Source organism: Dromiciops gliroides, chromosome 3 (genome assembly GCF_019393635.1).
Source record: "Dromiciops gliroides isolate mDroGli1 chromosome 3, mDroGli1.pri, whole genome shotgun sequence".
NCBI lineage: Eukaryota > Metazoa > Chordata > Mammalia > Microbiotheria > Microbiotheriidae > Dromiciops > Dromiciops gliroides.
The window spans coordinates 322885125-322900104 of NC_057863.1; the positions used below are offsets into that span (position 1 = coordinate 322885125).

Below are 14980 nucleotides of genomic sequence, written 5' to 3' on the forward strand. Positions count from 1 at the left end.
AAACATGCTGCAGCCCACTTTGAGCTACCATTGAATGTTCTGAGACTCACAGCAATATAACATCATTTGCATTTTACATAATTACATATATACATATATGTGTTTATTTTGCTGCTAGGATCCTTAAAGATCAACTGCACAGTTTCACAAATACAATCCAGTCTCCTCTTTGATTATTCCGCAATCCCCAAAGAAAAATGTATGGAAAATGCCAGTAGGCATTCAAGAAGAGACTATGAAGAGGAGTTGGGTGATCAGTCCTTTGAGTTCATATCTCAGTACAGATATTTGGAACTGTGTGCCATAAAGAGACAGCCTAAAAGCCAGGAAAAATCTAAAATCAAACCATCTTCTGACACAGATGGTTTGCAGAACCCTGTGCAAATGCCTTAAGCATGCAGTGCCCCAGATGATAGACACCCCGAGGACTGTAAATCGCACAGTCCAGTATTGGTAGAGGAAGTTTCTTCATCTAGGAATTTACTTTGCCACTGAAATCACAGGTCCACCCCACCCCCAATCCCCTTCCTATATTTAGGACAGGCAATACAGATACAGTTGCTTAAGTGTTGGTATCTGTAGAAAGTTAAACTATAATCCCTGCGTAGCATTTGGTTAAGAGTAAATGTCAGCATTGCTATAAGTCAGCTTTTTAGATGATTAATCCTCAAAAATAAAAGTCAGTATATACTGTCAGAATTTGTTAAAATGTCAGGCTCCTTAGCTTAGGAAATTGTTTTTTCCTTTTTTCCCTTTTTTTTTTTTAAATTTGTATCCCCTGATGTGGTTCCTGGCACGTAATAGGAACTTAATAAATACTTGCTGAATTCAATTACTTATAGAGAATAGCCTTTATATGAGCCAGGTAACATAATCTGTAATTTAACACATTAGTTGCTTAATAAATGTTTGTCGTAGTAACGAAAGACTGTATATAAATTTTTTTAAAAACCTCAATGATGGGGCAGGGGTTAGGATAGTATGATAAACAATCCAAATAGCCTACAAATTAGGGAATACTCACTATAATTGAGTGGATTGTGGCCTGATCCATCTTAAAATATATTTGATAAATGTTTAAACAAAAGTTTTTAAAATCCAGTACTATGTAGATAATGTTAATTAGTGGTTTTCTAAGTCAGCATGCCTTGATTTTAACACCATTGTCTATCTGGGAAATGCCTGAAGACTGGCTTTAGGTTATTGTCTCAAGCTTTGGGATCTAGGGGGACTATGGTTTCTCCTCTCTTCCCACCTTGGTATTCTGTTTGTGAAATGGTAATACAAGCAAACTATTCAGGTTCTGTAGGAGAGAGTTAATAAACTTTTTTTTTTTAATAAACTTTTAATAGACAGATTCCAACAAGGGAATAAGACCATATCAGTATATTTATGTATAAATGTATGTATGCATATATTCCACAGCAAAAAAATGTTGAATCATTCTTACTCCTCAGGTTGAAAGACAGCACTTGCAGTTACAGAATTCTAAAAAGCCAAATTAGAGCCTTAAACACATAAGAAGGGAAGTTATAGAGACCACAAGTCAGATACTACAAAATGAAATACAGCAAGCACAGTCTTAACATGGTCCCTATGACCCACTAGGACCTAGGCCTTGGGACTCAATCATTTGGAATTTCTCTGTACCCAGTTTTTAATCATTAAGTGAACCTTGGCAGATCACCTTTTTAACATAAGCCCATCCTTGTGCTTCTTTACCTCCCAAGAATCTTAAATATCTAGAAAGCATTTTGAGCTGTTTGTGATAAACTACCATTATTGTTCACTTATTTTCAGTGTTTCTGTTCCCCTCAGGTAATTTTTCTGATATTCAACTTTAACTGAAGTATGCCCATGATTATATTTTAAATCACTAAACACATATATGTGGAGGGAGAAGGAGTATATCCTTAAAATCAATCACTCACATATTCCTCTAGACTGAATGCTTATAGTTATTGGAAAAGGAAGTTAAGAGTTTGGAAATTCACCATCTGAATGACTTGTAATTTCTTTATCTGGTCATGAGGTACTCATGCTACATCCTGTTTTTCTTTAACTGTTGCCTTAATAGGATCATAGATTTAGCATCAGAAGGGATTTTAAGGATCCTTTGATCTGGAGGCCTAAAACTCGAGATCCACAGAACTCCCAAGTGTTGCCTGTACCAGATTGAAATGTAATTGGGAAACGGTTAATGAAATTAACAAAATGAAAATAAAATCTAATACAACTTAGATATTGTTAATTTATGGTTTTCTGAGTCAACATGCCACCTTCAGAGATCCATTTCTATTTGAGTTTGACTCAAAAATTTGATTTGGCTTTTAAATATAAGGGGTTAAAATTTTAATCCGGGCCTTTCCTCACTCTTACTGCATAATTTGTTACACTGTGCTGCTTCCATGGTATTTGAACGGTGAGAAACCATACACTAGTTATAAAGGGAATCAGAGGGATTTGTCTGTCCCATCCCTTGAGATGTACTAGATAATAGTTTTATTCAGTGGGAGGATTCCTATTGTTTTGGTAGTTTGTTGAATTGTTCGTTTGAGGCATTCTCTTTGTCCATGTTATCTTTAGTGACATAAATGACCTCGTTAAGACTTTGCTAATCCCCAACCCTGGATCTTTTTGGCATTTAAAGCCCTTTACAATCTGGCTCCTTCCTGTCTTTCTACTTACCACTGTCCCTCACAGACTGTAGTCATTCTAGATTTGACTCCAGGCTTTAATACAGGTGGTCCTGAATGCTTGTGGAGGCCCTGGTTCCCTCAAGCACCGCCTCCTAAAAGAGGACAGGTTATTGCTGAGGGGGAAAGGGAGTAGTTATAGAGCCCCAAATCAGACACTACAAAATGAAATACAGTCTTAACATGGCCCCTACAACCCACTAAAACCTAAGCCTCGGTATCAGTCAATTTGAATTTCTCTGTACCCAGTTTTTAATCATTAAGTGATCCTTGGCAGATCACCTTTCTAACACATACTTTACATTTATTGTGTCTATATTTTGTAGTTATATCTCTGTGTGTATGTTGTATTCCACACACCTGATAGTATATCTGCTACTTGTGGGACTGAATTGTTTGTTTTGGTTTTTTTTATTTTATACCTCAAGTACCTAACACAGTGAGTGTCTGACACATGTTGTGTGCCTCACAAATACTTGTTGAATTTAATTGAATTTAGAAAACCACAAAACTATTCCAATTGGTCACCACAGATTAGTGCTATTTAAATCTCTTCTAGGCTCTCTGAGGCTAACTTAAGTGGTTAGTTGGCCTGGGTTTTTTTTCTTTGTTTTGTCCTTTCCCTCTGCCTTGCACCCCCACCCACCCAAAAAAAAGAAACCTAAATTTGATTCCATGCAACTTCTCCATTCTCAAAGTCAAACCCCTATTCCACCTGACAGTTTCTTAGGTAGTAAGTGACTGAGGTCAGATTTGAGCCCCATCCTCCAAGGTCAAATCCGGCATTCTTTCCCTAGGATTGCGCTTTCCCTTTCGTTTCTCCTACCGCCAATCTCCTGACTTCATCATTGTGTCTTCCTGCAAGATTTCAACTCTGAAACTCACACCTGGTCAGCACCCCCAGGGTCCCTCCCCTTCTCTGATTGGAGACTTCCAGACAGCTCTTCCCACATCCTACATTTAACCCGGGCACACTGAGTAGCCATCTCAGCATTTCCCAATGGGCTGGAGGTCTTCTGGTAAGCAGATTGGTTGTGTCTTTATCCTTTGGTAATTCCAAATCCAATGGGATCTTTTCATTATACCATGCCAGAGATCCTTTTGTCCTACAGCCCATATCATCAGAGAATTTGCAGGTGATGGAGGATGTATCTAGTATCTAGAAAGGGTCTGTTCCACAAATCAAATTGCAATCCACAAAACTCCCAAACTAGATTAAAGTATAATTTGGAAGGGGCAGCTAGATGGCACAGTGGATAGAGCACCAGCCCTGGAGTCAGGAGTACCTGAGTTCAAATCCTCCCTCAGACACTTAACACTTAACTAGCTGTGTGACCCTGGGCAAGTCACTTAACACCAACTGCCTCACTTTTTTAAAAAAAGTATAATTTGGAAATGTTTTAGCAAAATCAATAGATACAATATAACACAGATAATGTTAATTTGTAGTTTTATGACTCACTGTGTGGCCTTAAGGGCCCTTCTATTTGAGTTTGATGCCCCTGAGCTAGTGTTAACAAATCCTGGAATAAACATAAAATGGAAATAAAGTGGGTCTCTGGCTTTGTGATTTGTCATTTAAGAGTTTTTATCCGTTTTTGTGAGGGTGACTCACTCATTAGATCAGGTGATCCTCAGGGTTGTACTGCTGAAATTTCCCATCTGCTACAGGCTTTTTACAGCTTTTTCCAAATGGGAGAATAATAGTCATTTGTGACTAAGTGGAATCTAGGTTGATTTGTTGGATTTTGTTTTTTAAGACCGAAATCATTTTTTTCTCCTAAACAATGTAGGAATCATTTCTTTTACGATTATAAGTTGGTTTCTCTATCACTGCAGTTATGCATTATACTGCATTTTGCTACTTGTATGAGCAAAGATTTTAAAGAGGCAACTGAAAGCCTCTAGTACCTGTGCATCAAGTAGAAGTTATTAAATACCATACATATATAAGTGCTGGGGACTATACTAAGTGCTTTACAAATATTATCCCATTTGATCCTCATGACAACCCTGGAAGGTAGTTGGCTATTATTTTACAGTTGAGGAAACTGAGGCAGACCGAAGTGTCTGAGGCCACTGTAGCTGCTAGTACCTTTCTCTGTTCCCTGTCCTTGCTAAAAATACCTGTCATTTATTTTGTATGCTTGTTATGTAAATGTGATCTTTTTTCCCTCCTCCCCACCCTAAAACAATCTGTCCTTGAGAACAGGGAATGTCACTTTCCTCCTTCCCTTTTGGCACATAATAAGCATTTATTAAATACTTGATAATATTGAATAAATTGATTCAGAATAGATTTGAGTGAGCTACTTCGAAATCATTCCTGTGTATATTTTCTTATGGACCATAGCATACAACAGTACATCATATCCTATAGGTTTTCCAATGTTGTTGACTATTTTGAAGCCCTGCATTGGTGTTTTAGCAACACATGAATCAACACATGAATCCTGAATTAATCTTTCTGTTTTCTTTTGTTATGTCATCATCTGGTTTCGCCAGAACAGCAGCAGTGGTTTGGGACTTGCTTGTTTGGTTTTTGAGGTCCCACATTGTCACTGAATAGGTTGAACCCTGAAGCTAAAGGAACCTCTGCATAGATAAACTTCTGGATTGCTTTGCGAATTAGCACATCTAAATAAATTCACAGAGTTAAGCAGCAACCATTGAGAAAAGAAGCAAAGGAGATTGCTTGAATGCAATGGTTCCTTTTCCCATCTCTGTGATTGAGAGGTTTATGGAGAAATATCATGAGATTAGGAATTTATTCCTTGAAGGCCACAGCTATATAGCAAAACCTGGAAATAAGGGAAAGGAAATAACTTGTTTCTTTATCGTGATCTCTGTCTCTCTTTTCTCCACCCCAACTTCCCAACTAATTGGCGGGCCACATTATTGGATGTAAAGAAGGAAATAAGACCACAAATTGGATGGCTACTAAAATAAAGCATTTTAGCCAGTAAACTACTCCCCTGAGAGTCTAAAGGGTTAAACAGAAGATGAAAGCAAATAAGTTAATTGGGTTACTTGTTAATAATTTTAGTTAAGGGGGCAGCTGGGTGGAACAGTGGAGAAAGAACTGGCCCTGGACTCAGGAGGACCTGAGTTCAAATTAGGCCTCAGACACTTGATACTTGCTAGCTGTGTGACCCTAGGCAAGTCACTTAAGCCCCATTGCCCCACAAAAAAAGACTTGGGAATGGGGAAGAAAAGCCTTTTGAAGGAAGTGGTATTTGAGCTGGCCATTGAAGGGAACAAGGGGTTCCAAGAACTGGGGATGAGAAAGGAGATCATTGGAGGCATGAAGACAGTCTCTGTGATGACACAGACAAGAGATGGAGTATTGAGGGAGAGGGATAAGATGAAAATGGTAGGGACAAAACTAAGCAGTACACCTGGTGGGAAATGTAAATTTGGCAATTGTGTGCAAGGTGGATTGAAAAAGAAAGAGACTGGAAGTACAAAAATCTAATTTGGACCTCTCAAAATAGTCCAAGCAGAAAAGATATCCAGATCCTGAAATAGGGTGTTTGAGTTGTAAATAGAGTGGGAAAGACTGAAGGGAAAGAGTTCTTTTTGAACCTAGGTGACTGGAAAAATAGTCATTTCTTGAATAGAATAGGGGCAATTAGGAGAAGTTCATTTAGGGGGAAAGATAATAATGAGTTTTCTTTGGGACATGATCATTTTGAAATGTATGTGGAACAGCCAGGTGGAGATAACTGGTTGGTAGTTTGAATTGTGACAATAAAGACTAAAAGAGACATAAGTGCTGGGGAGTGGGGGGAGGGGTTGCTACATTTACTCATTTGAATAAGGATCATAGTTAAACCTATGAGATCTGATCTGATCATCTGTAGTAAAGAGAAGACAACCCAGAATGGAGCCCTGGGGTATACACAATACTTTTGGAATGTGGATAAAGAACCTGCAAAGGAGATTGGAATAGATAGCTAGATAGTAGATAGAGAGTGCTGGACCTGAAATCAGAAAAACCTGAATTGAAATCTGGTATGAGATGCTTGACTTGTGGGCAAATCATTTAACCTCACTCTGCCTCAGTTTCCTCAATGGTAAAATAGGGATGATAATAATAGCATAGATGATAGAAGAAATCCCAGGGTTTTTGTGAGGATCAAATGAGATAATATTTGTGAAGTGATTCGCATAGTGCTTGGCACCATAATAGGGGCTATAAAAATGCTAGCCTGGTTATTATTTGAGTCAGAGAGGAGGAGAACCACCGCAGAATTGTATGCTGAATATGCAAGGTGGAGGGGTTGGTCAGCAATGGGGGGGAGAATATATGAACATGAGGACTGAGAAACTGCCATTAGATCTATTAATAAAGATAATTGGTGATTTCAGAGAGATTTCGTTTGAATGAGAGGGACAGAAGCCACATTGCAAGAAGTTGAAAAGTGAATGCTATGAGTGAGAAGGTAGAGGTAGTAGCAAGTTTAGATGGCTTTTTAAAGGAGTTTGATACTAGACTGTAGCTTGAAAGGCTCATAAGATCAAGTTAAAGTTTTTTAGGAGTTTGGTAAGGAGATATGGGCATGGTGGTAGAAAATAGGAAAAGGAACCAGTGGAGGAGTAGGGGGAGGGAAGGGAAGGGAGATCCTATTCCCAAAGAGACAGGTTCATCATGAGGAGATGTTAAAAAATGGGATCAGGGTTACAACTAGAGGAATTGGTGTGGGCAAGGAGATCTGCCACTGTATCTTTTTGAGACCAGAGCAAAGGAGAGAATGAGGTATGTAACATCTTCCAGGGACATGCTAACAGGAGGGGAGAAGGCACAGAGTGAGACTAAATTTAAATTTAACATTGGAATTTGGAAAGGGATAGAACAATGAGACAAGAGGGTCAAGGGTTGAAGGACAGCATCAAGCTGAAATAAATGGTTTAGCTAAATTAAGAGATTTTGAAGGGAGGAAAATGAAGTCAGTCCAGGGGTGATGACTTGAGAAAGCAAGGGAGGGACAGAGTGACTGCTTGTTGAAGGACAGAAAGTAGGTTTAACAGTGAGGCAGGGTAGGGGCAGCTAGGTGGCGCTGTGGATAGAGCAGTGGCCCCGGAATCAGGAGGACTTGAGTTCAAATGTGGCCTCAGATGCTTGACACTAGCTGTGTGACCCTGGGCAAGTCACTTAACCCCAGTTGCCTCACCCAAAAAAAAAAAAAAAGAAGAAAGAAACCAGTGAGGCAGGGGAGACTAGAAGGACAGAAGATTATGGCCAAAAGGAATTTTAGTTATATGTTGTGGAGGTGGAACATCGGTGGGTATTAACAAGGTCAGATTATATGACATCCCTGTGTATAGATGAAATGGAGTGATTAACTCAGAAAAAAATAACTGATCCAAATGACTTCAGTGGAACAAGAAGAAAGGGGATATGGGGAATGGTTCAACTGGCAAGTGAACCTCACTCTCATCTGAACTGGTCAGAGGAGGGAAGAATACACACAGACACATACACTGTTGGGTACAGAAATGCATTTTACTAAACAGGGAATGAGGATAAGAAAAAGGAGAAAGGAGAATAAGAGGGACAGACAAATTAAACAGGGATTAGTTCTAAGCATACCAAACTCCTAACTAAGAAAGTCAGACAAAAGAAATTTCCACAAATACTTGTATGACTGATCTGGAAATTAGTTTTGCTTGATGATACATATTTGTGACAGGAACTGTTTTTCCCCTATTGATCTAAATATATATATATTTATATATGTCTCATTCTTCACTTAGTCCTTCAACTCTCTATCAAGAGGTAGCTCAAATGTTGCTTTATCATGAAGTCTCTGGTTGGTCACTGCATCAGTCAGAATTCTTAAGTCTTTCAAAGCTATTTGTTGTCATTGTACAAACTGCTTTCCTTGTTCTGCTTACTTCCCTCTGAGTCAGTTCATTTAAGTCTTCCCAAGTTTCTTTGAAATCATTCTCTTCATCATTGCTTGGAACACAGTAGTATTCCATCACATTTATATTCCATAATTTGTTGAGCCATTCCTAAATTGATGGGGATCTTTTCAGTTTCCAATTCTTTCCACTGGAAAAAGAGCTATAAACTTGTTTGAACATTCTAAGTTAGGGTTTTGGTTAACATTTTCCAGGTTTCATCCTGCCTTCTCTGGCCTCTCTGTATTTGCATATACCAGTCCCATAAGTTGTCCTACCTGGAATAGATTGCTCTCAACTGGATGAAATTTTTCTCTTCTTTCAGAGCCTTACTACACTGGTCACACTCCACACATCCGTAAAGCTTTTCCTGACCTCTAAAATCTTTGATTCTCTAAATTACAATTTTCTCATGTATAAAATAAGGAGGTTACCCTAGGTCTCTAACGTTCTTTCTTGAATATAGGGGCTGTGTGATGTACTTCAAGGTCTGTGACATTGAGTAAGATGCTGTACAAATAACAAAAGGCCACTAGGCAGAAACTGGCAAAATGTAATGAAGTATTTTTATTTTAGAGGCAACCATGCTACAGTGAATAGATTCAAGAAGACCTGGTTCAAGTCCCTCTTCTGACATATAGACTAGCTCTGTGACCTTGGGCAGATCATTTAACTTCTCAGTGCAAGAGGCAGCTGGTTGTAGAGAAGATGCTGACTTGCTTTAGTAGAGGGGGTTGCCTCACCCAAGAATTTTGCTTGGTGAAATCACAAGTCTAGCCTCTATCCCTATAAGTATATATTTTAGATGAATTTCAGGTTAGGAGTTTTCATTTAATACTTCCCCTGGTGATAATGAACTTGTTAAGAAATGCTATGGTTGGGGCAGCTAGGTGGCACGGTGGATAAAATCCAGCCCTGGATTCAGGAGGACCTGAGTTCAAATCTGACCTCAGACACCTGACACTTACTAGCTGTGTGATCCTGAGCAAGTCACTTAACCCTCATTGCCCTGCCACCCCCCTGCCCCCCAAAAAGAAAATGCTATGGTAGCCATTACTAAAGTTATTGTTAACATTAGATGTGGTTATTTAAGTATATTTGATGACAGAAAGAATCCCTTGTAAAACAAAATATTCATAACAATACTTTGAAAAGGCAAAAATTTGGCAACAAAGTTAGCTACTCATTAATTGAGGATTGCCTGAATAAATTTATCATGTAGAATGGAATATGTTTCTTTTTCATCATGAGAAATGGCTATGAAGAAATCAGAGAAACAAGGGGAGAATGTCATACAAAGAAGCAAAGAGAATCATAAGTAATGTTAGTTAGTAAAAACAACACTGAAAGGCGATTGAAATCAAATTAATTGTAATAAGTGACTATGACCCTAGAGAAGGGAGAATGAAATACACATTCTTCATGATAGAGAAGTAGGAAATTATGGGTGTGGAAAGTTAGAATTGAATAGAACATGTTTTGCTTAATTAGTCTTATTTTTTCCTTTTTACTAGGAAGTCTCCTCAATGTAGCATCAGAAATCTAGCATTTATATAGTATTTTTATATATGTATATATATTTTTTCCTCTCATTTGATTCTCACAACAGCCCTGTGAGGTAGATGCATTCTATTGCTATCTCTATTTTACAGATGAGGAAACTGAGTCTGAAAGAGGTTTGATGAGGTTAGCATCAGGTAGGGAGTGACTGAGAAATTGCCATGATGCAAACAATAAAACCAAACTCACACAAATGTCTCTAATTAGAAAATGTTTGTGTCAGGAAATACAGCTTGTAGCTGTTTTAAGAGCCTTATTTTGTCCTTGTATTTGAAAGAAAGTTATAACAGAGAAAGGAAATCTGAAGTTAAGTATTAATTATAGGATACAACCATGTTCTGGTGGAAAGATTTGGGGTTAGGGGACCTGGGTTCAAATCTTCGGTCTGTTCTTTCTCTGGTAGGTAGTCTTGAGCAAAGTGACTTCATTGCTCTGAACCTTAGTTTCCCCATCTGTGAGTTTAACTGGGTGGTGTCTCAGAGCCTTTCAACCCTAATCCTATTTATTTGTTTGTTTTGTTCTATATAGGTAAATTAACAAGATGGATTTCTCCCAACTACCCAAAATTCGTGATGAAGATCAGGAAAGTGAATTTGGCTACGTATATGGAGTCTCAGGACCTGGTAAGTGCTGCTGCTTCATTTCAGTGGTGAAAGTTTGTTCCTCTGTAAATGCCTGGACCGCTTTATCACCACTCACAGGTAGACGTATTTGACATCCTCTCTCCCTAAGTCCTGGCTGTCTTTCCAGAACCAGTGCACAGCTTTACTTTGTCAGTCTTCCCCTCACCACCTTGGCCTTCAGTGATCACTCTTTCCTTTCGATTTTGATGGCAGTAATCACTGCTATATACATACATGACCTTGTAGTGTTTTGAACTGTTCTTTAAGTCTCTTAGCTGTTTATTCTTTCATTTAAGTCTTGTGGATAGAACCCACTTTTTTCCTCACAAAATTTTACATGTAATAGATGCTTAATAGAAATTTGAACCTTCAAAATTATTCAGCTATTAAAATGAGGGTCACTTACCATAACAATGGAATTAGGGTTCTATGAGATTATGAAGTTTTGAAATAAAGAAATTGAATAGGTTTTCTTCTACCTATTTTATTTCCTCCATTTGGTGACACATGCTTCTCAGATTATGTGGTAAGCCATGGGCAGTAGAGAAAGATGAAGGAAGAAGCCTGTTCACAAGACTTACATGGCCAGTCAATCAACAAGCATTTATTAGGCACTTCCTGTAGGTTAGGTGCTGTACTAGGTGCTAGGAATACAGATAATAAAGAATAAAACAATACTTAGAACATTGACCTCTCACAACTAGATGGAAGAGGGTTCTTTTGGTCCTCTATTTTCTCTTCATCCATATTGGAGTGATTATTTGGCAGCTCCTTCCAAAGTTGACTTCCTAGCTTTCCATTTTGAATAGGAAAAGTCCCATCTCTGATGTGTGGTAGAGATGCTCTCTTCTTTTTGGAAGTTCCAAGATGGAGATTGGTGGGGAGCAGGGTGTTAGCTACAGTATTACCTTCCCTTCCAGATCCAAGCTAAGTACATTAAATATATTATCTCATTTGATCCTCACAGTTGGAAGGTAGGTGCTATTATTATCCTCATTTTATAGATGAGGAAATTGAGCCAAAGAGTAGAGTGACTTCCCCAAGGGTTTCAAGAATCTGAAGCTGGATTTGAACTTGGGCCTTCCTGACTCCAGGAAAGTCTGTTCACTGTGCCACCTAACTGCCCCCAAGGTTCTGAGGCTGCGTGATTAGGTTTGGAGGAGGTGAATCATATTGTTCTGTTATACTGAGTTTAATCAGCCAAAATCCCCATTCCCCATGATCCCATGAGCCACTATAAAGTCAATGTACCAAACTATAGGACTTTGTGTTTCCCCTAATGTATTTAACACAAATCTGCCTCACTGTAGAGTTATGCAACTCACTTCTCCACAAAGTTGTAATGAGAAATTGTCAAATGCCTTGTTAATTACATATTTTACCTATATATTATATTTCTTCACTTGCAGTACAAAACCTTCTCTAACAGCCTGTCTTCAACCTTTAGGCTTGTTTGTTTGTCATCAGATTGTCTCTGGATTGTGGTGTCACTATCGCTGCCACAGGCAATATATTTCCCAGGCCTGGTCTGGTTTAACTAATTAAAAGGCAGGTTTTAGTTTCCATTTCTAGATTTCCAGATCAAGCCACAGAGGGACATGGGTTAATTATGCTCCACTTCCTTCCAGCTCTCATGCTCAAAAGATCCTCTATGTTAGTATTTCAGCCTGTTTAGTTCAACAAACCTAATTTTGAATCCCTGATACATTCTTTGTGCTAAAGAGAAAAAACCTATGTTGTCAAGGGCCTTTCAGAATAGCCTTAATTCAACTAACTGTCCCTTATAGGAAATAAGAAATTTTAACAAATTTAAACAAGGTTTTAAATTGGTTCCATTATACTTCTCCAGTGAGACCAAGTTCCTCATAGTCTTCCTTATACAAACACAATACTTGTCCTTGCTCCTGGAATGCTTTCCCTTATACTCTCTGTTTAGCTCAGTCTTATGCATCTAGTTCCTCTAAACCCTCTCAGCTCACCCTAAAAAGGTTAAAGAAATGTCACCAAAGGGGGCAGCTAGCTGGTGCAATGGATAAAGCACTGGCCCTGGATTCAGGAGGACCTGAGTTTTGATACTTACTAGCTGTGTGACCCTGGGCAAGTCACTTAACCCTCATTGCCCTGCAAAAAAAAAAAAAAAGTCACCAAAGAAACAAAATTTCTAAAAGCAACTTATTAGAAAGAAAATCGAAAAGAACTCTGATAAAATTTCTAAATTATATAAATTACAAAATGAAGCAAAAGATGCCATCCTCCACATGATAAAGCAGCACCAGAAACATAATATCCACTTGTTCTTATAGATGCTTTAAAGAAAGTAAAAGAAGGCTTAGTTTAGCCTACAGATCTCAGAAGATGATCAAATAACTTGGAAAAAATGGAAAATAATATAACAAATATTCCATAAATGGAATAAGCAACCCCTTCCCCCTGTGAATTGATGGCACCAGCATCTTGGGTGGGGATTGGGAGAAGATAGAGTATAGTGTTTGAGGGACAACCAAGCAGGCCAGTCCAGCTGGATTGTGGAGTGAAGACTACTGGAAAGGAGGAGGTGGATGGCACAGTGATAACAGACAATTGAAAGAAAACAGCTATTCATTTCATATTTTGTTTGTGTTTTCTTTGTCAAAAAGAAATGCCTTTGAACTCTAAAGCACGGAGCAAAAATAACTAATTGAGATAGTTGAGTGGACACAGTGGAAAGAAGAGCACTGGCTTTATAGTTAGAGGACCCAGATTCAAACCCTATTTCTGACACTTGGTTACTACCTCCATAATTTTGGGCAAGTCATTTAACTTTCCTGGGCTTCAGTTTACTCTTTTATATAATAAGGGGATTCTACCAAATGACCTCGAAGGTTCCTTCGGGCTCTAACTTGTCATTTCTAGCTTGATTTGAAAATAGAAGTTATTAGGTAAAATACCATGTATATAATAGGCATTGTTTGAGCTAAACTGGGAAAGTTAGCCTCTCTTCCTTTTCCCTTGTTTGCTAACCAGGTGAAACATTGACTTTAAATTTTTTCACGTTCTTTCTTAAGGTTACTTAAATTTGTTTTTGTTGTATGGATTTAAATTTTTTTATATTATTATATCCATCCCCGGAAACTTCCTATGAATAGCTTTGCTTCTATAAAATATTTCTCTCACACACATTTCAGGTGTGATCGATGTGTTGCTTAGTTTTGTTTGATAATACTTATTGTTGAAGAAGGGCAGATTGTATTGGTGAGATGAGTTAATGAATAGAAATAGAGATACCAAAAAGGATAAATCACAGGAAAACAAAGTTCAGAAAGAGATACAAACAAATGGCAGTTTTATTACTACTTCCCTAATTTAATATACACTTAAAAATAAACTATCTAACAGGTTCTTGTATTCACATGCAGTCCTCTATTTTTTATCTTTATATCAAAATTTTTGTCTTTGGTTCAGACTAAAAAAAAAAAAGATCTATGTTGTTTGCTGGAATGAGAGTATTAGTGTCCAGGTTAACAGAGGCTGACATTTAATTTTTTATTTTTCACTTGCTGTTTAGACTAATTACCAGCATCTGTGACTGTCTTTACAACTGACAGTGTTCTACCCTAACAGTTAATTAAAATGCTAGTGTTTAAACCTAGGCTTTAGCTTAATTCCAGTTTTAACCAAATGCACCAGTAGGCCTAATACTTACTAAGCAAGCTTACTTCAGTTTAGATCTGAAAAAAGTAGGTCTCTCTCCCTTCCTCCAACCTCCCCCCCAATCCCCCAAAAAAGAAAAAGAAAAAAAGCAACAACAACTCACTTGTCAGTTCACTTTACTTGGTGGTATTGTCTTGCTTATGAATCTTAAATAGTAAATTCTGGGTTAGCTAGGTGGCGCAGTGGATAGAGCACCGACCCTGGAGTCAGGAGTACCTGAGTTCAAATCCAGCCTCAGACACTTAACAATTACTAGCTGTGTGACCCTCGGCAAGTCACTTAACCCCAATTGCCTCACTAAAAAAAAAAAAAAACAAATAGTAAATTCTAACTTTGCCCAGGTATTTATAGAACCATTATGATGAGGTGCTGCTTTAATCAGAAGGACCTATTTCATATCAAATGTTGGTAATTGGATGGTCTAGCATCCTACCAACTAGAGCTCTGTAGAACAACTTCAGTTTCTGTTTTTAATCATATTTTAATTCTCTGAAAATTGGTAAT

General features: G+C 38.1%; 1 protein-coding gene across 2 annotated transcripts in view; it reads left to right on the forward strand.

The window, feature by feature from the left end:
* ATP6V1A (ATPase H+ transporting V1 subunit A) overlaps positions 1 to 14980 on the forward strand; it is a 50515-nt gene that overhangs the window by 14171 nt on the left and 21364 nt on the right. For both annotated transcript variants that reach the window (XM_043999178.1, XM_043999177.1), the window contains one exon: positions 10692 to 10786. In XM_043999178.1, coding sequence (XP_043855113.1) covers positions 10705 to 10786 — 82 coding nt within the window. In that variant the 5' untranslated portion in view covers positions 10692 to 10704. The remainder of the gene's footprint in view (positions 1 to 10691; positions 10787 to 14980) is intronic.